Source organism: Arvicanthis niloticus, chromosome 2, assembly GCF_011762505.2.
Source record: "Arvicanthis niloticus isolate mArvNil1 chromosome 2, mArvNil1.pat.X, whole genome shotgun sequence".
In the NCBI taxonomy this organism is placed as follows: Eukaryota; Metazoa; Chordata; class Mammalia; order Rodentia; family Muridae; genus Arvicanthis; species Arvicanthis niloticus.
This window is the reverse complement of record NC_047659.1, coordinates 83,756,034-83,783,469: the sequence shown is the minus strand read 5'-3', so window position 1 is coordinate 83,783,469 and position 27,436 is coordinate 83,756,034. Positions and strand designations below refer to the sequence as shown.

At 35.2% G+C, this 27,436-nt stretch overlaps 2 protein-coding genes across 7 annotated transcripts; both read left to right on the top strand.

Annotated features, from left to right (window-relative positions):
* The first annotated feature begins 1,300 nt into the window (after positions 1–1,300).
* Positions 1,301–9,387, top strand: LOC117703771 (olfactory receptor 4F3/4F16/4F29-like). Its single transcript, XM_076928286.1, has 2 exons — positions 1,301–1,381; positions 6,601–9,387. Exons 1-2 carry the CDS (start codon positions 1,376–1,378, stop codon positions 7,558–7,560), a joined length of 966 nt encoding a protein of 321 aa, XP_076784401.1. The 5' UTR covers positions 1,301–1,375; the 3' UTR covers positions 7,561–9,387.
* A 6,415-nt stretch (positions 9,388–15,802) lies between these two features.
* Positions 15,803–22,683, top strand: LOC117703827 (olfactory receptor 4F3/4F16/4F29-like). Of its 6 annotated transcripts, none has more exons than XM_076929450.1 (3): positions 15,803–16,065; positions 18,773–18,838; positions 20,094–22,683. In XM_076929450.1, the coding sequence occupies exon 3, from the start codon at positions 20,115–20,117 to the stop codon at positions 21,051–21,053; it is 939 nt and encodes a 312-aa protein (XP_076785565.1). In that variant the 5' UTR covers positions 15,803–16,065; positions 18,773–18,838; positions 20,094–20,114; the 3' UTR covers positions 21,054–22,683. The 6 variants fall into 6 exon arrangements, with proteins under 6 accessions (XP_076785565.1, XP_076785564.1, XP_076785560.1 ...); XM_076929449.1 differs by having other exon boundaries at positions 15,803–16,620; XM_076929447.1 differs by having other exon boundaries at positions 15,804–16,065; positions 20,071–22,683.
* The last annotated feature ends 4,753 nt before the right edge of the window (positions 22,684–27,436 follow it).

The following is a 27,436-nucleotide window of genomic DNA, read 5'->3' as shown; positions in this document are numbered from 1 at the left end:
TCCTTATTTTTTTTTAAAAAGTGGTGCTCGAAAAACTACTAATCTTCATGAAAAAGACTTAAAGTAGACACCTTTTTTTCATTTGTAAAAAATCAATTCAACATGAATTAAAGACATTAATTTAATACATGAAAATTGTAGCAGAAAATATGGCATAAAAACTTTAATATATATACACAGGCATTGACTTTTAAAACATGACTGCTATAGCAAAGGGACAATTAGAATAGAAGAAGAAATGAGACTGAATCAAATATATAGTTTCTATACAGAGTGAAGACATAGCATACAGAATGGGAGATAAGCTTTGACCTCTATACGTCTTGAACAGAATCAATAGTTAAAACACATAAAAACTTAATATTAAATAAAAAATATTAATGACAACAAATATGCAGGCCATGTGTGGGGTACCTTCTTGCTAATTTTTCACCAGAAAGGGCCTAGAAGCCCCCAGCCAATACACCTTGCTTGCATAATATAGAGAAATGAAATTGGAATTAAGTTGAAAGGGTACTCTGTGCACTTATGTTTCATAGTGCCAGATGGTTTTATGCAGACTGTTGGGAGAATAAAGGCATGAATAGTCTTAACCAGCTTGAACTTTCTGAGCTACAATACTGGTCTGCTATGTAAGATGTGTTACCTCATGCCATAGTGGCCATGTTGTTACAGAGCTAACTAGATATCTGTGTTTGGGTTGAGGGTGACCCCAAAGGAGGGAATCTATACTGTATTCTGTTCTGCTGTCCACTTTTATGTGCACAGTGTGTTTTGATTGTCTTTCATTATACAACAATTTGAGTGTTGTTTTCAATGGCTTCAAGGAATTTAATTTTTTCATATAGTATAATTTTTAAATTTACTATTGTTTTCATTTTTTCACTTTCAAATGTTACTCATTAGAATAAAGCTTTGTACAGTAAATTTATGTAGAAATACATAGTTATAGACTATATTGAAAGGAAGACAAAATATACTCTTATTTCTTAAAGTAGATTGATAATTGTCACATTGTGCTTCTTGGAGTTGTGTGTATATTTATTTTTTAGTTAATACTTACATACTTTTAGAAATTAATTACACTATTTATAAATACATCTAACAAAATTATACAATGATATAAAACTTCCCATTATTATTTCTTGTTATATTTCTAGTATTGTATAATGGGATCTGAAGTTCTTTGGTTACACTGGATGAATCAAATGGTCCTCTAGAGAAAAAGTCCCCAAACTACAAGCATCTTAAAACTGTATTGGTCATTGGCCACTAATATATAATTAGTTTTATATATTGCTATGTTAGGATATCAAAACTACTTTATGTTGAAGAACATAGAGAAATCTGTATCCATGAGGTTCATGTTCATTTTATGCAGGTAAATGGTCACTAAAAATTTAGCAAAGAGAATAGTGATTTATTTATAAGTGTGATTCTGCTGTTAGAATTGCTAAGAATTAGAGTTATATATTAAACTGGCCGAGTGAGTCTAAAACAAATAGATAACATTTAGCAAAATCAACTGAACAGCATAAGAAAATACTTGTAAAAACTTTATTAACATACTAGAAACATTGTTGATTTTTAGTTTGAGCTGGAGTATGTTGTTACCTGGGGAAATGTAAAAGGCATTAGTAAACACCAAACAGCTTTGTAATATTTTTTATTTGGCATATCTGATAACTAACCATTCAGTTCTCTGATGATGCATGAATGACCTTAGCCTCTTCTACTTGAAAAATCAGTAAGTGTTTATTGATACAAAGGCTGGAATCATAAAAGTTATATTTTCCTATCTATTGACTTTTTAAGAGTTGTGCATATACTGATTATCTTTAAAATAGAAATAAGGTTATTGGAAGTCTTCCAGTGTGAAGTGTGTCATTGACACTTGATACAAAATATAACTTGACATGGACACCAAATGATACAGTGCTAAAAACATACTTTACAATGTAATTTCATTCTTTAAGATATAACATGAATAATTTTAAAACAAAATAATACCTAAAGCCACCAGGAATTGTATTTATTTTTCTGGTTGTCGTCTGTACTTTATAGCTAATTTGGCACTAATTTTATTTCTGAACAGTAAATAGAAGAGATAAGGGTAAAGAGTTTTAACAAGTAGTAATATTTTAGGGGTGAGAAGGTGAAAAAGAAACAGAATAACATGGAAAGGTTTGAAAAAGATAATTTGGGCATATTGGTGAGCAGCTTGGGAGACAGACACAGATGGATTGCCATGAGTTTGAGGATAACCTGGGATACAAAAAGGACACTGTCTCAGAAAAAACTAAACATTTAGTTTATTGAGTCTTGTAAAAAGCTATGAAATCATTTTTTTATTTTTGTATGTATTTATTTTAAAAGGAGACATAATCATCTAAATTTCCCATAATAATATTTAAAAATATAGATATTCTTACTAATTGGAGAAGTAAAACTAGAAAAGGTTTCAATTGAGTGAGTGAGCTCACAGTATTTCTTGATTGAGGAAGGAATACACACAGATGATGGTTTACATGAGCACCAAATATGTTGTTGACTCAGTACCAAATATATCCTTCATCTATAAGGACTGAATGCCTTGGAATATGTCTTCCTGGATTCATTAGTTCTGTTTAGACCAAGGAAAATAATTACTAATTAATTGTTGTATATCATTAGGTGTTCTTTCTCATTGTGAATATTTTCTTAGTTATGAGTGTAAAGAATGAACTTATGAAACAGCACTTTCAAATACAGCTCCTCTGAAAGTAAAGACAATTCCAAACACCATCTTTTAGGAGTTTTTTCTACAGGAATATATAGCTTCTACATATGTAAAAATCATATCCATTCAGAAAATTCTACACAACTTTCTCTGTACTGAAATTTAGCTCTTGACTCTGATGACGTCTAATTCTAATTTTCCCAATTTATCATATATGCTATCTTCTGGTATCTTTTCCATACTTATATGTCACTATTCTTTCATCATAAGTCACCATAATCAGCTAAACTTACTTTAACTCACATCTAGTTCTTACTAGATGAAGGGGGTTGCAAATAAAAAAAAGACAGGTAAATTTAGAGCTGACAGTAAATTGAGAACATCTTTCAAGAGTTTTGAAAGTTAAAACTTAAAGATGCCATAATAATAACTGTTACCTTATACACTAATTCAAAAGAATTAAAAGGAATAATGGATTTATGAAATCTATCACTATGTGTAATGAACATATGCTAATACATATTTATGTATAACACACCTGAAGTTACTGTATTATTATTGTTATAATTATATAGTTTCTAAAGGATAGCTTTGAAAATCAATGCTTATCATTCCCTATAAATTAACCATTATTTTACTAAAGGGACCTGGTTTCTTTTACTTCTCATAGTTGTACACATGGTATTCAATTTCTCTACTAATCTTTAGATTTTCTCTTTAATCTCATTTATTTCTACCTTTTCTCCAAATCTCTACATCAATAATTCAATAATTTCTCATTATCACTTTATAATTATGGCCAGTCTCTTTGTCTATCTTCTTTGACTATATAATAACACATTTTAATGCTGTTGTAAGTATTAAAATGTCCTTTTTATGTTTTGACCAAAATTCATATTATGTTCTGTGATTATGAGTTCTGTGAACAGTATAGTCTTTAGCTTTATGGATGTTATGGTCTATTTGGGAAGGAATTTTAATGGGTTAGATTTGTAGTAACCACTTAAAGAGACACTAATGTTCTTTAAAAGCAAATATACTCAATTTTAGATTAAAGTTTCCATTTTAATCACTAAAACAATATGGATATTATATATTGTCAAATAGGAGCCACATATATTTTGAAAATCTTTTATTAAAAGAAAAGAGTTAATATATTTTGGAATGTCTTTCAGTGAAGTTATTTGACACTCCTGGCTCGCTAACACTTTGTTTCTATTCATGTGCAAATGGAAAATGGAAAGTACCATAAAATTTTACCAAGCAGTTGTATATGGAATACCTACATGCTGAATATGTAATTATGTTCTTAAATTATGTTATTCCTAACTGTATTATAAAATCGATGATTTAAAAATGTGTTCAGTAGACAAATAGACTGAGAATCAGGGGCTTATACCTACTACTAATTTGATGGTGGGTGAACCACAGTTGTAATTTTTTGATCAGAATCCAAAACTCATATTGTATTTATTGCATTATATTTCTTTACTAAATAAAAGTAAAACTATAATAAAATATATTAAATTCTGTCACCAATGTTAGAACATAATGTAGTCTACTACATCGTTCCTTTTAGATGGTTGTTTTCAAAGCACATACTATGCACTCCATGGTAGCGATTCTAACCTATCCCTACTGGTCCATGGACCAATACTTTGAGTTTAAATTGAGGCATTTTAGTTTTGTTATGATAGAAATGTTTTTAAGCACCTACTGTTTCTGATGCACACTGGGAATTGACAGTTACAGAAAGGCTTACACTTCACTTGTCAATTCCTTCAGAGTATACAAATATACATATGTCATGACACTTATATTCAATATGCTTATCAGTATTTGGCTAGTATTGTAAAAGGTTTAGTCAATTTTAGGGATAGTAAAAATAAATAAAAAGAGCCATGAATTTGAAATAGAGCAAGAAGATGTATATAGGAGGGCTTGGAGGGGAAAAGAGAGAAGTGATATAACTGGATTATAATCTCAAAAATGAAAGAAGCAATAAAATAAATGCTAATAATGTGAAGAAAGACCTCATAGTTTGGTTAATAATTTAATAAACCTTGAAGTTATTATGTGTTTTCCAGAAGTAGGTAGGGGAAAGAAGGGTTTATTTGTCAGCATAAGATTGTATTGTTGGACTTCAAAAGGAGATTGTTTTCACATGTGGACCAGGTTGTAAATTAATTTTGAAACAAAATCAATTGTTTCCATGTTGGCCAGTCTTCTCTCTCAAAGGGAATATTTCTGTACCCACTGTGAGGGAAACAGAGGAACATGAAATTCAGAGAGAGAGAGAGAGAGAGAGAGAGAGAGAGAGAGAGAGAGAGAGAGAGAGAGAGAGAGAGAGAATATGGTAACACTACACAAGTGCCACCTACTTCCCTGTGTGGTTGGCTACCTTTTCACAGTTCCTAGATGTTGTAGGTGGTTCCCACTCTCCAGTTTTATTAAGGTATAACCAGCTAATGTATAACTCTTATTTCTATGTAGAATCTAGTATGATGTCTTGATGCGTATATGCATTGTGAAACAATTAAACCAAACTACTTAGACGTCTCATAAATTTATTTCCTGTAAGAACACTGACAATCTCCACATTTCAAACATGTAATACAGCATTACAGTTGACCACAGTTATGATCCATGATGGATCTTCAGAAACAGAGCATCCTAGAAGAATATCTGTATCTTTTCTTTCCACTTACCAATCATCTTTATTTTTACATTGTAGTGGTTTAAATATGCCTGGCACAGGGAGTGGCACTGTTTGGAGATGTGGGTTTGTTGCAGGAGGTGTGGCCTTGTTGGAGGAAGTATGTCATTGTGAGCATGGGCTTTAAGATCCTCATCCTAGCTGCCTGGAAGTCAGTCTTCTCTTAGCAGCCTTCAGATGAAGATCTAGAACTCTCAGCTCTTCTTGTACCATGCCGGCCCGGATTCTGCCGGGATTCTGCCTGTGGACTGAACCTCTGAACCTGTCAGCCAGCCCCAATTAAATGTTGTCCTTATAAGAGTTGCCTTGGTCACGGTGTCTGTTCACAGCAGTAAAACCCTAACTAAGACATACATGGTACAACATGTATTCACTGCTTTTCTGAACATGCCATCTTTGAATTCTATTTATTTGTGAGATTGTCAGTATTGACTTTTATGTCTCTTTAATTTCATGTATAACAGTGACCCCTAGGATTAGACAGATTATTATAAAACAGGACTCCCTTCTTTTAAAAAAAACCTGAAGAATATTTCATTCTGCCTATATGTTAGTGTGTGTTTGTATACTATTCACTCAATTGTCATGAGCATTTAGATATTTTTGTGTTGATTATTCTAAGTGATGTTGCAAGGAAAACAGGAAGAAATTATTTTCATAGGATGACATAATTTCCCAGGTTGCATGGGTTGTGAAAAAATGAATATTGCTTAATCACATGGTAGCTTTAATAGAATCCTTCCTTCCCTCCCTTCCATCCTCCCCCTCCCTCCCTCTCCTTTCCAAAATTGTGGTCAATGCCTAATAGGTGAATACTTTATTCTAAAGCTACATAAAACCATATTTTGAAAATTTGAGGATGCTTCATACAATACTTTTGTAATGGTGCCTTATTTTATATGCATATCAACAACTTAAAGATGGGTCTATTTTTTCAATCCACTCTGAGCTTTTGATAAACTCTTTAACATCTATAAAGTGATACTTTTATTTTAAAGTTCATTCCTCAATATTAAGTGGTGTTCATTTTTCATATATCTGACTTATTTTGGTTTTAATGTTAGATTATAAACAGAATTTCATAATTTTTCTTGATATACTTTTAATATAGGCTATTAGTATATTACATTAATATAATTTATATTTTCCCTGTTTTCTTCTTCAGGTAGTAAAGACATACATGCTGATGGGAGAAACAAATCTTTCTGTGGTATCAGAGTTTGTATTTCTTGGACTCACCAATTCCTGGGACATTCAGCTTCTTCTCTTTGTGTTCTCCTCTATGTTTTATGTGGCAAGCATGATGGGAAACTCCCTCATCATTTTTACTGTGGCTTCAGACCCTCACTTACATACTCCAATGTACTTCCTGTTGGCTAACCTCTCTTTCATTGACTTAGGTGTTTCTTCTGTTACTTCACCCAAGATGATTTATGATCTGTTCAGAAAGCACAAAGTCATCTCTTTTAGAGGTTGTATTATTCAGATCTTCTCCATCCATGTTATTGGTGGTGTGGAGATGGTTTTACTCATAGCCATGTCCTTTGATAGATATGTAGCTATATGTAAACCTCTCCATTACCTGACCATTTTGAGCCCAAGAATGTGTCTCTTCTTTGTAGTGATTGCTTGGTTAGTTGGCCTTATACATTCTCTGGTTCAGCTGGCTTTCGTCATAAACTTACCTTTCTGTGGACCAAATGTGTTGGACAGCTTCTATTGTGATCTTCCCCGGTTCATCAAGCTTGCTTGCACTGACACTCATAAACTAGAATTCATGGTCACAGCCAACAGTGGATTCATTTCTGTGGGCTCCTTCTTCATATTGATAATTTCATATATTGTAATCATAATCTCGGTACAAAAACACTCATCAGGTGGTTTTTCTAAAGCCCTGTCAACACTTTCAGCTCATATCTCAGTAGTGGTCTTATTCTTTGGTCCTTTGATATTTGTCTATACATGGCCATCTCCCTCCATACACCTTGATAAATTTCTGGCCATATTTGATGCAGTTATCACTCCTTTTCTGAATCCTGTGATCTATACATTTAGAAATCAAAAAATGAAGATGGCAATGAAGAGAGTATGCAGACAGCTACTGAGTTATAGGAAGATCTCTTAAGTGCTTATCTTGTGAATGTAGAGTGCATTTTTACCAATCTCAGTGGAAAAACTGCCTTTCTACACTTTGTCTATAAACACTAATATTTAACCTATTTCCTTCTACTTAGGAGGGTGAGACAATCCCTTCTGAACATAGAAAAGAAATCACAGGTATTTACAATGTAAATATTACAATAATAATGAGCCTCAATTCCCAAGGAATATTTTTGATCTAATTTTTTTTTTGTATATAAAGAAGCTGGAACCTACACCAAGTCATTTAAAACAGAGAAAATACGATTTAAATAAAATCACATATAGGAATTCTGGAAGTACTAGGAATACTTGTTTGTCTTTTAAACAATATTTTTTTTTTATTCTTAAGAATTTCAATGAAATTTGATCTTATCTATTCCCTAATTGTTCTCCTTCAACTTTCAAACAGGTTTCCCTCCTAACTTCATCTCCTTTTTTTTTTTTTTTTTTTTGATAATTTACTAAATGTTGCTAGTGCTGCCCATGTGAATGAGTGTAGGGCCATCCACTACAGTATGAGAAGCCACCCAGTAGAAACATTCTCGAAAAGATAATTTTACTTTCCGTAGGAGCTATTAACTGCCGATAGCTTCTCAATAAGGAATGAAGCCTGAAAAGTATCCCTTTCATCTATTTTGAAGTTTGGTTGGCTTGCTCTTGTGTACAACATGTGCAAGTAACTACAGCTGGTTGGAGTTCCTGAGTATGACAGTTGTGTAATGTTCAAAAGACAGCATTCCATTGCACTCTTTCTTACCCTTCTTATTTATGTTCTTTCAGCTTCCTCCTCCTCCACAATCTTCTTTGGGCCTTGGCAGCATGGTGGAGATTGAGAATGCTGCTCCATTTAGGCTTGATCTCTTAGTCTTTTATTCTACCACTTTGAAAAGTTATGCATCTCAGAATTAATTTTGCCCACCACAAAAAGAAGCTTTTTTGACCATGTCTATGGATATAAAAATAACTATTTTAGAAGGTAATGTGAAAGGAGAAGCATGGACTAAAGTAAAATAGAAAGCTATACTCTAGAGCTCATGAGTTTTCTCAAGCATGAGTTTTTTTTATAAGGATTATGTTATCATGCATGCATGTAAATTTATTTTGTGGAACAGGCCTCAACTTCATCAGTGATCCCTTAGTTCATATAGCAGTTGTACCAACATGACACCAGTGCCTGGAAGATCATTATTACAATATTATTACAATACGCAAGGTTCTGCACTGGGCACGACCATTAATTTTTATTTACTCTCCATGAGCGTACATAGAACCCTTTAGCATTGTAAAATCTAGCTATCAGGAGGGTTTCCTCTTCATTTCAACACTGGTTCTTCTATACCCTGTGGCCAAATGATGGGATGTCTTCAACAATAGGCTCTTCTCATGTAGCTATGGAGGGTAACCAAAGGCAATGACAATAGCCTGTGTTGTTTTAGAATTCATTCATTTTGATAGCTTTATTAGTTCTTATGGTAGGACCATAAGAATACTCATGTAGAGCGAATGTTATATGTCTTCTTCCCAGATTTCAACAAATTACTTGTACCATCTGAAAACTGTTGAAAAAAAGTGCAGGAATTTATATTTAAAAAGACAAATACATATAAATGTAAAGCACAAGTAAGATATAGAAGAGTATACACCACAGGATGCTTTTCACTATAGAAAGATAAAAGACATGGATTACAGGTTATGTTCAAAACATTTTTGCCTTTATGAATCATGTTAAATCTAGTGCTACCTGTGCTTCTGTCTCTGATTGAAGCCTGTCTTTCCAGTTGTCTTGCTTGTGTTTGGTCTTCTAGGAGTCCAGATGTCTCTGTGATTTTTTCCAGCTGCCCTGATTACAGTGGTATCTCTAGGATGCCTCAGGATATGGTGCCTCCAAGGTAGCAGTCCAGCTAGATGTCTGCTGTTCTGGGTGCAGTGTCTCCTCTTGGATATCTCAGGATATGTTGTCTGACACTCTGAGTTCAATTGTTCCTCTGTGGCTCTGGGTTGAGTGGACCTTCCAGTATGTCTCAGGCGGGATCCGGGGTCCTGGTAGAGGTCTGGTCCGGGCGTCAAACCCGGGAGATGGGCAAAAGGGGGGTGATAGCCGGCAGGGGAGCGGGGGGGGGAGGGGTATCTGCTGGATTCTGAGCACTCAGGGCACCCAGCTATGAGCTCAGGGTAGAATGTGGGTTTTCCTACCTAAAGCTGGTTGCGGGATCTGTGGATCCCCCAGAATGTGTCTGGCGGAATCTGGGGTGCACTCACCCGCAGGCCTCTGACCAGAGGAGGGGCGAGCGGCGGAAGGGGCGTGCTAGCGCTGGCTATGGGTTCTATGGATCCCCCAGAATGTGTCTGGCGGAATCCGGGGTGCACTCACCCGCAGGCCTCAGACTGGAGGAGGGGCGAGCCGAGGATAGATTAAAACACTCTGTATAATTAGAAATTATTTTATAACTCAACATTAGTAGCCAATGATCTTTGCTTCTATCAGGTATTCTGTGACTTTGAATAGTTGCATTTGCTCATACTAAAATTAGGATTTTAACACTCATATTTAGGCATATCTTTTGTCCTATCTAAAATTAAACAGGCAATGACTACAGAGATAAGCATCACCAACAGAATACAAGAAATGGGAGAAAAAAAATCTCAGATGTAGAAGACACAATTGAAGAAATCGAAACAGTCAAAGTCTAAAGAGTTACTGATACAAAACATCTAAAAAAAACTAGGACACTATAAAAAGACCAACCATAAGAATAATAGAAATAGAAGAAGATTCCCAGCTCCAAAGCCCAGAAAATAGTTTCAACAAATCATAGAAGAAAATTTCCCCAACCTAGAGAAAGAGATTTTATAAATATACAGGAAGCTTACAGAACACCAAATAAATTAGACCAGAAAAGAAAACCCTCTTTCCTTTTTTTTTTTTTTTTGATAATAATCAAAAGACTAAATGGACAGAGCAAAGAAAGAATATGAAAAACTGCAAGGGAAAAAAGCCAAGAAATAAGTAACATATAAAGGCAACCTATTAGAATTATACCCATCTTCTCTACAGCAACTCTACAAGCCAGAAGGACCTGGGTAGTTAGATGTCTTGCAGACTCTTAAAAGACCACAGTTGTCAGCCCAGACTATTATACTCAGCAAAACTTTTTAAAAATCTTTTAAAAAATTAAATTAATTTTTTTATTTATTCACTTTACATACTGCTCACTGCCCCCTCCTGGTCACTCCTTCCCACAGTCCTCCCTCCCTCCCTCTTCTCTTCTCTTCTGGGTGGGTGGAGTCCCCCTTGGATATCCCTCAGACCCTGGCACTTCAAGACTTTTGAAGACTAGGTGCTTTCTCTCCCACTAGGGCAAGACAAGGCAGCTCAGCTAACAGAACATATCCCACATACAGAAAACAGCTTTTGAGATAGGTGCTGCTCTAGTTGTTCAGGACCCACATGAAGGTCAAGCTGCACATCTGCCACACATGAATGGGGAGGCCTAGGTTCAGCCTCTGTATGTTTTTTGGTTGGTGGTTCAGACTCCAAGAGCCGCAAGGGTCTAGATTAGTTGATTTTGTGGTCTTCCTATGGAGTTCCTATCCCCTTTGGGGCCCACAATCCTTCCTATTATTCTTCCATAAGAGTTCCCCAGACACCATACACTGTTTGGCTGTGACTGTCTGTATGTGTCTGAGTCAGCTTCTGGGTGGAATCTCTCAGAGAATACCATGCTCCTGTCTGCAAGCATAACAGAGTATTATTAATAGTGTTAGGGATTAGTGCTTGCCCATGGGGTGGGTCTCAAGTTGGTTGGCTAGTCCCTCAGTTGCTGCTCCCTTCCCCATGTCTACATTATTTGTAAACAGGATAAATTTCGGGTTGAAAGTTTTTTAGGTGGGTTGATGTCACTATTGCTTCACTGGGGTTCCTGTCTGGATACAGAAGCTAGCCTCTTCAGGTTCCACATCCTCAGTGCAGTGAGTCACAGCCAAGGTCAGCCCCATTGATTCTTGGGCGCCTCCCTTGTCTCTAGCTATGTCTCATTCTGTACATGCCCACCAGCAAAACTTTTGATCACCATAGATAGAGAAAACAATATGTTCCATTACAAAACCAAATTTAAGGAATATCTATCCACAAATGCAGCCCTAAGAAGATACTAAAAGGAAAAGTCCAACACAAGGAGGTTAACTACACACAAGAAAACAGAAGAAATAAATAACTCCACACCAGCAAAACCAAAAGAAGGGACACACACACACACACACACACACACACACACACACACACTCACTCTACCACTGACTCCATCAAAATAATAGAAATTAATCATTCATCATTAATATCTCTCAATGTCAATGGACTTAGTAAAAAGACACATGGTAACATAATGGATGTGAAACCAGGATCTTTTCTGCTGCATACAAGAAACATACCTCAACAACAAAGATAGACATTACCTCAGAGTAAAGGGCTGGAAAAATGTTTCAAAAAAAAAAAAAAAAAAAAAAAAAGGAACCAAGAAGCAAGCTGTAGAAGTCATTCTAAAATAAACCTTTAACCAAAATTAATCAAAAGAGGTGGGGAGGACACTTCATACTCATCAAAGTGTTGGGCAGAAACTCTAAGCCCAATAACAGACCATACTTGCCAGAAGACCAAGTAGGCTACCCATCACATCCATAGTCATCCTCCTCTTCTCCTCCTAAGATTCTAGCCCTAAACTCAGGAAGACTCTCTTTGCTGGACCAGAGACCACACTGGTCACCAGAACACCAGACAGGCCACCTACCCACAGGCCTCTTCCACTTTCTGGTGTTCCCTATGAGACTCTCCCCAATTGACTCTCCTCTGCTCCTCACTATGCACAACTCTAACTCATGCAGAGACTTTCTGCTGCACTGGAGACCACACTGACCAACAGAAGTCTAGCCTCAACTCAGGTGGAAAACCCTGCTCAAACACAGGCCATAGAGGCCAGATGACTAAAAAGAAAACAGATATCAAGGAACAAAACACCCATCTGACAAAAGAAAACCCAGAAATGTGCACCTAGACCTATATTCACCATAAACCCAGTGTTGATGACAGTGTAAAAACATAAGCAACAACAGCTATGGCACCACCAGAGCCCAGTTATTCTACCACAGGAAACGCTGGATATTCCATCACAGCTGAAGCCCAAAAAAGTGACATCAAAACCAACGTTAGGAAGATGATAGAAGTCCTTAAAGAAGAAATGAATAAATCCCTTAAAAAATTGAGGGAAAGACAAACCAAAAACAACAACAACAACAACAACAACAACAACAACAACAAAAACTGGAGGAAATGAGTATATCTCTTAAGAAAGCCATGAAATTGAAGAATAAACATACAGTTGAGAAAAATGAATGTGTTTGAGGTCCAAAAATGGAAATGGAATGTCATCAGAAGCATTTGTACAGGTCCTAGTGCTCACACTGAACTACATAGATCCACCTGCCTCTACCTCTCTCCACCGATGGACTGGCTAATGGAGACACCTTTAAAATCATGACTTACCAGGCAATAAACAAAAGCAAAAACCGTAAGTGCACAATTTAAGGGTTTCTTCTTCTGGAGTAGGCAGGTCAGAGCATTGAGGTCTGGCCTCTAGGCAGTTAACTCTAGAATCCCAACATATAATGAAGGCTCGGTCCCCTGCTCTTACCTCCCCCTCCCCCCGAAAAGAGTGGTCTGCTATAGTGCCTGCTGGAGTTGGGGGATGGGATAATGGAGTTGGGGGAGGTAGGTTAGGAAGGGAATGTCTGTGGGATCAACTGGAAATGTGGGCTAGTGGCAAAAGAAGGCTGCAGCAGGTGTTCTATTGCAGAACTAAGGAGGAGGCTGGGAGATTGTGTTTAGAGGAGAGGAGGGATTGGTAAAGGTCTTCAGATAGCTTACTTGTTTTTGTGGCCTGCTCAGCTGATGTGTTCCCAGGGAATTCCTTCTGGCATTGGAGGCTGGGATACTAGGATGAGTTTCGAGAAGAAAGTTTGGAGGGGGCAGTCTTTATGATCTGTTGGAGATGGAGTTAGACAGTAAAGGAATACATCGGGTGTTCTGCAAAAAAGCCAGGAATGAGAATGGAGGGTTGGATCTGAAGGAGCAGAGGGAGAGGCAAAGACCTGTAGCTAGCTTCCCTGCTTCCCTCAAAGTAGTGCTTGTATGTATTTTTTAAAAGTTATTTTATGTGCATGAGTCTTGTCTGCATGTGGGTATGTGGACTGTGTGTATTCTTAGGGCCAGAAGATTGTGTTGGAGCTCATGGAATTGAAGTTACAGGTAGTTCTTAGCTGCCATGTGGTCATGGAAACCGACATTAGGTCCTTTGCAAGAACATCAAATATTCTTATATATTGAGTCATCTCTCCAAGTCCCACAGCTGATATTTCGATTGTTTTTTCTTAAAGACTTATTTTATTTCATGTATATGAGTACACTGTAGCTATCTTCAGACACACCAGAAGAGGGAATCAGATCCCATTACAGATGGTTGTGAGCCACCATGTGCTGGCTAGAAATTGAACTCAGGACCTTTGGAAGAGCACTCAGTGATCCCCCCAGTTGGGCTGTTTTTGAGTTCTTTGTATATTCTATATAATAGTCTGCTGTCAGATGCACAGCTGGACAATATTTTTTCCACTTTTGGGGATCTCTTTCTTCAGTTGATTGCTTCCTTTGTTGCATGGAAGTTTTTAGTTTGATAAAATCATATTTCTCAACTGTTGGCTTTTGTGTCTGTGTTACAGGGGTTCTAGTTAGAAAGTTCTTATCTGTGCCTGTCACTTTACGTGTTCTTCCTACATTCCCTACTAGAAATTACAGGGCATCAAATCTTATGTTGAGGTCATCCATCCACCTGGAGTTGAGTTTTGTTTACCTTTTGGTAAGACTCTAGTCTAAGTTTTCTTCATGTTGAAAAGTTCAGGTTTTCTAACAACATTTGTTGAATATGCTGTCTTTTTTTGGTCTCTTTGTCAAAGTTCAGACATCCGTGGTTATGTAGTTATGTTTGGGTATTCTACTCTACTCTATTCTATTGATCTGTGTTTGCTTTGTTCCAGTATCATGATGTTCCCTCCTGCCCCACGCATGACTCTGTGGTATAATTTGAAATCTGTCTCATGGTAGTTTTTCTTCAGTATTTACTTTGGTTATCCTAAATCTTTTGTGCCTTCATATAAAATTTGAGATTTTTTTCTATGTCTGTAAAGAATGGTCCTAGTGTTTACTGGGGATTTCATCAAATTTGTAGGTTAATTTTGGTAGAATATCCATTTTCAGATGGATCCTTCTGAACCATGGGAATCAGTACCTTTCTATCTTCTTGTATAGTCCTCAATTTCTTTCTTCATTTTTTTTTTTTTTTTGTTGTTGTAGAGTTCTTTATTTTCTTGGTTAGTTCTTCCCATCCATTGCTAGATACTTTTTCTTTTTTCCTTCCTTCCTTCCTTCCTTCCTTCCTTCCTTCCTTCCTTCCTTCCTTCCTTCCTTCCTTTCTTCCTTCCTTCCTTTTTTTCATTTGCTATTATAATTGTTTTTCTGGATTCCTTTTGCAATATTTTTGTTATTGGCTTTTGATTTTTTGCATGTTAATTTTGTATGCTGCCACTTGTTGAAAGTATTTATCAGTTCTAAGAGTTTTTAAGTGGAGGCTTTAAGGTCTCTTATGTATTTAATCATGTTATTTACAAGTAGAGCTACCTTAATACTTTGATTTCTTTTTCTATTAGTATTCCTTCCTTCCTTCTTCCCTGTCTCCCATCCTCCCACCCTCCTTCCCTTCTTTTGTTTTTTCTTTTCTTTTGTGTTATTGATGTAGCTAAGACTTCAAGAATTATACTGAATTGTAATGGAGAGACTAGGACTCTTGTCTTGTTTCTGCTCTTCTCCCCCTTTTGTGATAGGTGTTTAAATTATTCTATTGACATTTAAATTTCACATTTTCTGTGAATTTCTATACATTTAAATGTATATACAAATTCAAATGTATATACAAATTATATATTTTATATAATATATAAAAACAAAAGCTTCATAAATATTTCTTCTTAAAACATACTAAAGTAATTAAATGACTGTTTATAGTCAGGATTTTGGCTAATTATCTATTTTTGGTACTAATTATGATGACTAATAATCAATATTTACAATGAGATAGTACAATGATATAAAATTTTCCATTTTTCTTTTTTTTAATGTTGTTTCATAAAACCTGAAATCCTTTAGTTGCACTGGACAAATCAAACAGTTCTCCGGGGAGAAAGTCTGAACTACGAGCACATATAAAACTATCTAATGTTTTCAGAATCTTTTGCTCACTGGTCTCTTGAGGTTTGACTAATTAGTTTCATATAGTTTATGTCAGGTTATTATTAGGTATTTTAGGCTAAAGAAATCAGGAAAATAAGTCTGTGAAGATGCTTTCTATTTATGCTGGTAAAATGTACAGAGATGTTTAAACAATGAGAGGTATGGCTTTATTAGTGGATATTCTTGCTTTGAAAATGCCATGAGAATGGATTACACCCTAAATGCTTGTGTTCTTTTAAGGCAAAAATAGGCATCATGCTGAAAAAAAAATGAATAGCACAGAAAGATTACTATGAAAAATTTTCTGACATATAGGAAAAAGTTTATTGGATTTGGTTTTGAGCTAGAATAACATTGTGTCCAAAAAATATGAAAGACACTGAAAAGCATCATCAGCTCTGTAATACTTTGAATATATTCTAGGTGAAATTTTCCAATACTTAGCTATTTTGCAATATGATGTAGAGACTATGAAAACAGAATAATACTTAAAAATCAAAAATTATATATTTCACATTTTCTACTGTTTTAAGAAGATTTATTTTTATTTTGTGCATATGATATATTTGTTTGAATATATGTATGTACACTCCTTGGGAACAGTTTCTGAGGAGGCAAGAAGAATGCATTGGATCCTCTGGAACTGGAGTTACAGAAAGATGTGAGGTGTGACAAGGGTGCTGATAAACCAAATCTGTTTCCTCTGCAAGAGCAGTAAGTGCTCTTAGTCACTGTGCTATCCCTGCAACTCTATCTCCTGTGCATGCACTACTTTTATACAATATGTACTACTTTATACAATAAGTGCACACACTACTTTTGTTTCTGAATTGTAAGTAAACAGTTAAAGAGTTTAAACAAATGGAAAAATTTATTTTTCTAGGGTAACAGAACACAAGAATGAGAATCAGAGAAATTAAATGATTTTCAGAATCTATTTCAAAGGCTGTAAGGCTCCTTTGTTTTATTCATGCTCATGAGTGGTTATTTAAAAAGGATGTAGAGTTAGTTATATTTTCTTCAATAACCAATAAAAACAGGAGTTGTAATTAGAAGAGTTTGGGTTATTTTGGGTATAAAGCACCTTTTATGACAAATTGAGACGTAAAAGCCTAGAGTTTATCTTGAGGGAATAATGAACTTATACTATTAATCAAAACAGGAGAAGGTATGCATACGAATGGTTCTGATGGGTGCTTTGCTCAAGCCTAGCTGATAACTGTGGGGTACTAAACTTATGACTCTGTTAGGAACCTCATTAACAAATATCTCCTTTAAAAAGTAGGTAGTAGAAATCTGTCTTGAAGGATTCTCATATAACAGACGTAGGACTACATAAACATACAAATGAGGGAGACTACTCATGACATAAGTCAAAGACTTAAATACGACCTTTTGCATTGTGGGTATTCTAATAGTAGTAAATAAATGTACATTATATGAAGAACAAGAATGACTAAGATCCAACCAAGTGTAAGAGAAGGTGATATAGAATCTCCTGTTCTGTGAGTGTTTCTCTGTGGGTGTTTGTGGCTTATAGGTAAATTAACATCATATTCTTCACTCTCCAGTTACAGACATCAATGCGAGTCTTCCTTTGGACTTATTTTCAGATACTATTCTACCATAAGTGAATCTAAGCATATCATGTCTCAAATTTTATCTGCTTCTAAATTCTGTAATAGTTTGGTATACTTACAAATCATTCTGTTCTAAATTTACCAAGGTTTTACCAAGGTGATGAAGATTGGCTGTCCAAAAGACAAATTCACAGTAGTTACAGCTTCATTGATAATGCCTCCTGTAGTTTTAGCTCTTGAAAGATGCTTGAAGCCCTGTGATAGTTTATAGCTACGCAGTTTTAAAAGAATTGTCAAAAGGCAAAAAAAAAAAAAAAAAAAAAAAAAATTAAATAAATTGTCTTTTACTTAAACGTTTCCTTCCCAGGACAACACATACTTTTCAAATTTTGCCATTCCTAAGCTTTTCATTTAGCATCATAGTCTTTTTCTTTACTTTTATGATAGTTTGACATCTACTTACTCTGTCACCTTAAAACTCTGCAGTTCCCTTGCTTATCTTTAAAGCTATCATCATGCATATTTTCATCTGTATTTGAAATAATCAAAACACACATTTTCTGTGTTTCAGCAAATATTTGTATACATTATGATGTGGTTCTGAGTTTTAGGATGGATTACACAGGATACAGCTATAGTCCTTAAGTCTATTGGAGTTGAATCTAGTTGAGAAGGAACATTTAGTGAGTTACACTTAGTTAATTATAAGCACTAAAGAGACACGTAGTATTCCTTGAGAAACATACATTTAAATTATGTTGAGAGAACACTTTGATTACTAAGTAACTTGAACACTATAACTTATTATTCAATAATAATAAGTTATTCAATAACTTATTATAGAATAAGAGGTAGTTAATATATTTTAAAAATCTTTTATTAGAAGGGGAGAATTAGTATATTTTGAAAGGCCTTTCAGAAATAGAATTTCATGTTTTCTGTTTCTCTTTTTCATTCATTTATTTATTTTATGTATTCATGAAATAAATTCACAATATCATGGAAAAAATAAAAATTATTAGCATCAATATTTATTAATTACTTCATATAGAACACATAGATACTGAATGCAGTTTTGAATACTTGTTATGTTTAAACTGTAACATAAACTGTCATTTTAAAATTTATACAATAGATTAGTAAAGTATATGCCTAATAAATTGCTAGTGGCTGAGCAATGGATTTTTTTGTTTTTCTGAATTAAAATCCCATTTGTTGTCCATGGTGCTGTTTATTCTCTAATGAGAAGCAAACTAAAACATAATGTGATAAAATCTTTATTTCAGACTCAAACAAAATGCTTTCTACCACAACATGGCTACCTTCAGAGGATTAAATATTCTGTTCATGAGGTGAGCTCTCCAAGGCAGGGATTCTCACCTATGTATCATATTTTATGGACAAATGTAGGTAGAATGTAAAATCAGACATTGAATTGTTTTCTATACTGAATGCCATCCCTGTAATCCAGAAATAATACATGAACCAGAACACTACATGACTGCCATAAGCTTCACTGTGTGGTCTGTATTTTAAAATTCTTTGGCTCAATAGGCGTTTTTTCCCATTTTGGTTTCATATAGCAACAATTAACAAATAAATAGTGTTTATATTTTTGGTTTACAGCATGATTATAAAATATATTGTTATATAAAATATATAGCAATGGATATGAAGTTACATTATATATTACATATAATTAAACCAATGAACATGCTTACCTTACATAATTATTGTGTGTGAGAACATTGATAATAGCCTCTCAGAAATTTCCAAGCTTGCAACTCACTATTATCATTGTCTGTAATCACTATGATACTGTAGATCTCCAGAAAGCAACCACCATGCCATTGGAGCTTTTGGATTTTTTTTAACCATCATCATCTTACTTCATGCCTACTCCCCGCATCATTTTTGCCTGTTCCACCATCATATTCTTTGCTTTTATAAGTCTGACTTCTTCAGATTTTATATGTACAGAAGATCCTTCAGCATTTGCCTTTTCATACCTCTGTTTCATTTAGCATAGCGACTTTATGCATCTCTTTGTCTTCTATGCCATCTCTCCAGTTTTCCATCTTTCTTTTCTCTTTATAATCATTCATATTTCTCCATTTTCTATTTGTTCCTCTCCCTTTCCTTTTTACCTTCCTTCTTACCTTCCTTCTTTTCTTCTTTCCTTCTGTCCTTCCTTCCTTCCTTTTTTTTGACAGGGATGAAATCTAGAGTCTTATACATTGGAAGACAGTGGTTACATACCAATGCTTTATTTTAAAATTATTGTGGAGATAGCTATATGCTTTGTTAAATGAATATACTTATTTATGCTCCCAACTCTGTCCCATTTTAAGACCTAACTCAAACCTTTTATTTTTGAACCTTGCATGAAAGCTGTTTTAACAAGTATAAAATGGTATTTCAGAGTGTCTGTAATTTGCAGTCTCTTGATAAATAGCCATGTAAGCACTTGCTCATATATCTGTTCATCATTATGATAAAGATTTATTGATAAATCAAAAATAGATTTTATAACCCTGAGTTCTAATTTTTTGTGGTCTATTAACATAATTATCATACCTTTCAGTTTCTTGTGCTGTTGTCCTTCAGGCAGCACTGACAACAGGAGCAATGGAAGGAACAAATCATTCTGTTGTGACAGAATTTATGTTCGTGGGACTCACCAACTCCTGGAAGATGCAAATACTTCTCTTTGTGTTTGCTTCAGTGTTTTATATGGCTAGCATGATGGGAAACTCCCTCATCATTTTCACAGTGGCTTCTGACCCTCACTTACATTCTCCTATGTACTTTCTGTTGGCCAATCTCTCCTTCATTGATTTAGGTGTTTCATGTGTCACTTGTCCCAAGATGATTTATGACCTGTTCAGAAAGCACAAAGTCATCTCCTTTAGAGGTTGTATCACTCAGATCTTTTTCATCCATGTCATTGGTGGTGTTGAGGTGGTTCTGCTCATAGGCATGGCATATGATAGATATGTAGCCATATGTAAGCCTCTCCATTATTTGACCATTATGAATGCAAAAATGTGCATTTTCATCTTAGTGGCTGCCTGGGTGGTGGGCCTTATGCATTCTCTGGTTCAATTTGTTTATATAGTAAATTTACCATTCTGTGGACCAAATATTTTGGACAGCTTTTACTGTGACCTTCCTCGGTTCATCAGACTTGCTTGTGTAGATACCAACCAATTAGAATTAATGGTTTCAGCCAACAGTGGCTTCATCTCTGTAGGCTCCTTTTTCATACTGGTCACATCTTATATTGTCATAATAGTCACTGTTCAGAAACATTCTTCAAGTGGTTCCGCCAAAGCTTTGTCTACACTTTCTGCTCACATCTCTGTTGTAGTCCTGTTCTTTGGTCCTTTGATATTTGTCTATACATGGCCTTCTCCCTCCACACACCTGGATAAGTATCTGGCCATATTTGATGCAGTTGGCACTCCTTTTTTGAACCCTGTGATCTACACACTGAGAAATCAAGATATGAAGATGGCAATGAAAAGAGTATGCAGACAGCTATTAAAATATGGGAAGATCTCCTAAATGATTGCAATGTGAACATTAGTTATTGCACACAGTTCATTGTTGATCAAATTCAGTGACTATTACTTTGCCTGATAGGATTTGTTTACATATACTGATATTTTGGTGACTTTTGTCTTCTATGAGGAGAGATTTAAATTTGCCCTAACAACAGGGGATAAAGTTTATATTTATGAAACAAAGATTATAATAATGCAGAGCTCAATTCCCAAAAGAATACATTTTTGTGAAGTAAACTTTCAATTGTACAAAAGGTTGAAAAGTCCTTTAAAGCCTAAAAGAGAAAGAGAAACATATTTTCTCTTTTTGTCTCTGTCTATATTTCTGTCTCTCTCTTCATGAACATAAATTTCTCACATGCACGACTTACTGGCAGCACTTCATGGGAAATTTACAAATTAACATTCATCTAGGTCATTTTCCCCCCATTTTCTGTACATTGTATATACTCTAGCCTCTCTTTTGATTGTCTGTGTGGTTATTCAAAATGTTTAGAATCTGCAACCATACACACTCGATACTCACACTTATAAGCTGTCTAATTAACATTATGACAGTCAAATTTATTATGTTTTTTCTTTACTGTTTTCTCATATATTTTTTCTTTTTATATTTCTATATAAGAATTCAGCACACAGATATTTGCATATTATAGATATGCAAATGAAGCCATAGCATTTTTTTAACAGTTGGTACAGTGTATGTAACTAGGTACCTCATAGACACACTATATATGCTGGTTCAACCTGACACTATGGAGCAGAAGTAGTGCTGTCGTTTTGCTTTCTTTTCCAAATCCCCTTTTAATTCTTCCATGTTTCAAGGTAGTTGCAAGTGTATCTTTATGATTATAGTCACCAGGCTAGCCATCAACTGCACTGTTGGAGTTGGAGGCGTTGAGAGACATAGTATTAACTATCCTTGGTCTCCATCTCATGTCCATTTTTCATTATGGGATTCTAGTACTTGTAGCTTTGCATCTAAAATGAGGTTACAACCTCCCTGGGGCAGTTCTGTGTGTCGAGAATTAGATAAATCTAGTTCTTGTGATCAATCATTTATTGTATATCATCCATACCTTTCTACTTCACTGATTCAACCATGAGTGAGGTAGACTCTACATGTCTGCTAGCTTATATGTGGGTTCATAGACTGCTTCACTCAAGCCACACACAAATACTTACACAAAGTCTTGTTTGACCAGGGGACATATTTTCTAACAAATGAAGCATAATACAAAATTTACTAGTTTACAGATGTGTGCCATGACAAGCAACTGACTTTACAGGTTTAGTAACATAGTTTATTCAGTTACAATGGGAATTATAGCACCACATCTCAGGGTGATGTGCTCTCCAATAGAAGATAAATAATGTCCAAGATAAACTGCAGAATTAGCTGGGACACTCTCCTATTTATACCTCCTGTTGTCTCACCCTGTTAAGGAATTATAGGTTTGGCTGTTGATTGTAGAAATCCTCAGAGCCCTATAGGTGTAATAATGCTCTTGCTGATCCCGGCTTTCTTTATAATTTTCTTGTGTCCTCATACATATTCTCAAACTATTACATAATTTCTTCAGTTGATTGTCTTGTTTTACTCATTAAAGCAGTTTGTCTTCTTGCCTGGATCCTGAGTAGATTCTCATAATACCTATAGAATAATGAAATAGTGAGTCCATATTCATCTATAAAGGAAAATACACATATTATAAATACAATGCCTAATAAAGGCCACGAAAAGTACACACTAAATGATGCTGTCTGAAGAAATATCAAAGTCTTTGAATTGAGTGCCCTAATAAAAATGTATTTGACTTTATTTGTGATGAAGTTTTAAAATAAGAATAGGAGATCAAAAAAACAAGGCCTTCTAAACACAGTAGGACCGATACACATATGAGTTTGAAAAGACTGTGGCAGATGCACAGTGCCTGCAGTAGGTCTGGGCCAGATGGAATCCTAGCACTGAGAGGAGAAATGGACACACACACTCATCCCTAACCTAGAAGCTATTTTCAGTTGATAGCAACTCACAAATGAAAAGTTAGTTTTCTTTAAGAGAGTCTCACTGGTTATATAAACCACTTGTAAGGTCAGCTCTCATGCTCAGCCAACACAAAATGAATTCAATGGCATTTTTGGTGGTTCTTTGTCTCATAATGTTTGCCAGAGCTTTTATTTTTTATTTTTTCATTTTTATTGCTTATTTTATTTCTTTAAATTTCAAATGTTATTCCGTTTCCCAGTTTTCCCTCCACAAACCCCCATACCGTCTCCTTCCTCCTGCCTCTATGAGGGGGCTCTGCCACCCACCCAACTACTTCCATCTCAGCACCCTACATTGGTTTCTGGTTTTGTGTTTCTATGGGAATTATATGTGAGTGAATATGTGTCTGTCTGTGGCTCTGATATATATGGCTCTTTTTCTACTTTTTTTTACATATTATCATTATATGCTTGTTTTTGTTCTAATGAGAGGGAAAGGGTATGGATTTGTTGGGTTGGGAACTGGGGAAGAGTTGAAAGGATTTGGAGAATGTAAAATTGTAATAAGAATATAAGAATATGTTGTATAAAAACTATTTTCATATAAAATTAAAAGAGAATAAATTCACAATACATTGTGAATATTTAGAGATTATTTTAAAAATTTAAAATGTTTCTGAATGATCATTGTGGCTATCAAGTCATACTGTGATTATTTGTGGAGGATTAAAATTTTTCATAGTATCACTTACAAATCTTAAAATAAGAATTTTATTAACCGTATTATATTAAATACATCCCACATGTTTGCAGAAGCTTTTTTTTATTGGATATTTTATTTGTTTACAATAAAGATGTCATCCCCTTTCCTCCTTTAAAGCAAGTTTGGGAGTCATAAAAGGAAAGAACTTTAGAAGAACCTATGGGAGAATTCAGATGTTCTTGCCCCACTTTGCTCCTATGTGTAAGATCTCTTGTGAAGCAGTGGTATGAATTATTGTAAATTTTTGTAACTAAAATTCATATTTTTGACAATCTTATTATGGTTTATAGTTCTCTTATTTTTACAATTATAGGTTAAACTATTTTTATTATTTCTTCATACATAATCTTTGAATTAATTTTTCTGCACTTCTACAGTTTTGCTTTGTTAAACAAGTATTCATTGAATGCTTAAATCTTAACAGAAACTTGTGAATGTAGACTTATATAAGGAAATGCTTGTGCTTTTTCCCTGGAGAAGCTTCTATTTTGTAAGGCAATAGAACGAGAAACAGAGTTTCAATGTCATTATTTTAATGTGGTAAAGAAGTATGTATGAGATGTCAAAACAACAACAACAACAACAACAACCCCCCAAAAACCCGAAAACTACAAACAGGAACACAGTAGAGGGCACCTGTGTATCAAGTTACCTGAAACACTTCCGAAACTTCAGACAAAAGTTGTCAATATTTTTAAAGAAAATAATTGTGTCAACAATGTAAGAGTTGTAATTTTCAGAAACAAAAAACATAAATTATCTTACACAATTCTGAAAACTAAATAACAAATTCACAAATAGATTTTGGAATTTATGATCCACAGAAAACAAAAAGGAAAACAGGAGAAGAAAACAGGAAGAAATATAGTTTTGGAGACATGAGACCACTATGCAGTTTTCTCCTATCATATTTTCTTTCTTGTCTTATTGCTTTTATTTTTGTAAAATCCAGTAGTGGTCTCTGGGTCCATCCTCCCACAGTTCCTTATCCCATTCCTCCTCCCCCATGTCTCCCAGTGAGGCCAGACCAGGCAGTCCTCTGTTATATGTGTCTGAGGCCTCGGACCAGCTCATGTATGCTACCTGGTTGGTGGCTCAGTGTCTGAGAGATCTTAGGGGTCTGAGTTAGTTGAGACTGCTGGTCTTCCTATGGTTTGCTCAATAATAACTTGACCAAGGAAGAAAGAAAGAAAGAAAGAAAGAAAGAAAGAAAGAAAGAAAGAAAGAAATTAAAGACTTATTAGAATTTAATGAAGGCACATCATACAAAAACTTGTAGGACACAATGAAAGCAGTGCTAAGAGGAAAACTCATAGCTCTAAATGCCTGCAAAATAAACTGAAGGGAACATACACTGGACCCTTGACAACATACCTGAAAGCTCTAGAACAAAAAAAAAACAAATGCACCCAAGAGGAGTAGAAGGCAGGAAATATTAATATAAATAATCAAACTTAGGGCTGAAATCAACTAGGTTGAAACAAAAAGAACTATACAAAGAATCAACAAAACCAGAAACTTGTTCTTTGAGAAAATCAACAAGATATATAAACCCTTAGCCAGACTAACCAGAGGACAGAGACAGTGTTCAAATTAATAAAATTAGAAATGAAGAGGGATATATATATAACAACAGGAACTGAGGACTTTTAATGACTGCTTCTATTTATTTGGGGGTTATGGAACTGTTTAGATGGTTTATCTACTCCTGATTTAGCTTTGGAACCTGGTATCTGTCTAGAAAATTATCCATTTTTGTCTCTGTAGTTCTGTTAGACAGGAATAATTCAGAGAACTCCTAAGGTTGATAAACAACTCTAGCAAAGTGGCTGGATATAAAATCAACTCAAACAAATCAGTAGCCTTCCTCTACTCAAAGGATAAACAGGCTGAGAAAGAAATTAGGGAAATGACACCCTTCACAGTAGTCACAAATAATATAAAATACCTTGGTGTGAATGTAATCAAACAAGTAAAAGATCTGTTTTACAAGAACTTCAAGTCCCTGAAGAAAGAAATCAAAGAAGATCTCAGAAGATGGAAAGATCTCCCATGCTCATAGATTGGCAGAATTAGTATGGTTAAAATGGCCACTTTGCTGAACACAATCTACAGATTCAATGCAATCCCCACTAAAACTTCAACTCAATTTTTTATAGAGTTAAAAAAAGCAATCTGCAAATTCATTTACAATAACAAAAAACCCAGGATAGCGAGAATTATTCTCAACAATAAAAGAATTTCTGGGGGAATCATCATCCCTGACCTCAAACTGTACTACAGAGCAATAGTGATAAAAACAGTATGGTATTGGTACAGAGACAGGCAGGAAGATAAATGGAATAGAATTGAAGATCCAGAAATGGACCTACACACCTATGGTCACTTGGTCTTTGTCAAAGGAGCTAAAACCATGCAGTGGAAGAAAGACAGCATTTTCAGCAAGTGATGCTGGTTCAATTGGAGGTCAGAGTGTAGAAGAATACATATTGATCCATTTTTATCTTCTTGTACAAAGCTCAAGTCCAAGTGGATCAAGAAGCTGCACATAAAACTAGATACACTGAGTATAATAGAAGAGAAATCAGGGAAGATCCTTGCATACATTGGGACAGGGGAAATTTTTCTGAACAGAACACTAATGGCTTATGCTCTAAGATCAAGAATTGACAAATGGGATCTCAAAATTGCAAAGCTTTTGTAAGGCAAAGGACACTGATAATAGGACAAAATGGCCATCAACAGATTGGGAAAAGATCTTTACCAATCTTACATCCGGTAGAGGGATAATATCAAATATATACAAAGAACTCAAGAAAATAGACTCCAGACAATTGACCCTATTAAAAGACGAGGTACAGATCTAAACGAAGATTTTTCAACTGAGATAAGTCAAATGTTCTCAAAGTACCTAAAGAAATGTTCAAAATCCTTAGTTATAAGGGAAATAGACATCAAAACAACCCCAAGATTCCACCTCACACTAGTCAGAATGGCTAAGATCAAAAACTTAGGTGATAGATGCTGGTGAGGATGTGGAGAAAGAGGCACACTCCTCTATTGTTGGTGGGAATGTAAGCTGGTACAACCACTCTAGAAATCAGTCTGGCGGTTCCTTTGAAAACTGGACATAGCTGAGGACTTAGCTACACTACTCCTGGGCATATACTTAGAAGATGCTCCAACATATAACCAGGTCACATGCTCCACCATGTTCATAGCAGCCTTATTTATAATAGCCAGAAGCTGGAAAGAACCCAGATGTTCTTCAACAGAGGAATGGATACAGAAAATGTGGTAGATTTATACAATGGAGTACTACACAGGTATTTAAAGCAATGATTCATGAAATTTTTAGGCATATGGATGGGATTAGAAAATATTCTGAGTGAGGTAACCCAACCACAAAAGAATATACAAGGTATGCTCTCACTAATAAGTGCATATTAGCCCAAACCTCAAAATACCCAAGACACAACTCACAGACCACCTGAAGTTCAAGAAGGAAGACCAAATTGGGGTTGCTTCAGTCCTTCTTAGAAGGAGTAACAAAATACTCATGGGAGAAAATATAGAGACAAATTGTGGAACAGAGACTGAAGGAGGGGTTGTCTGGAGACTGCCCCACATGG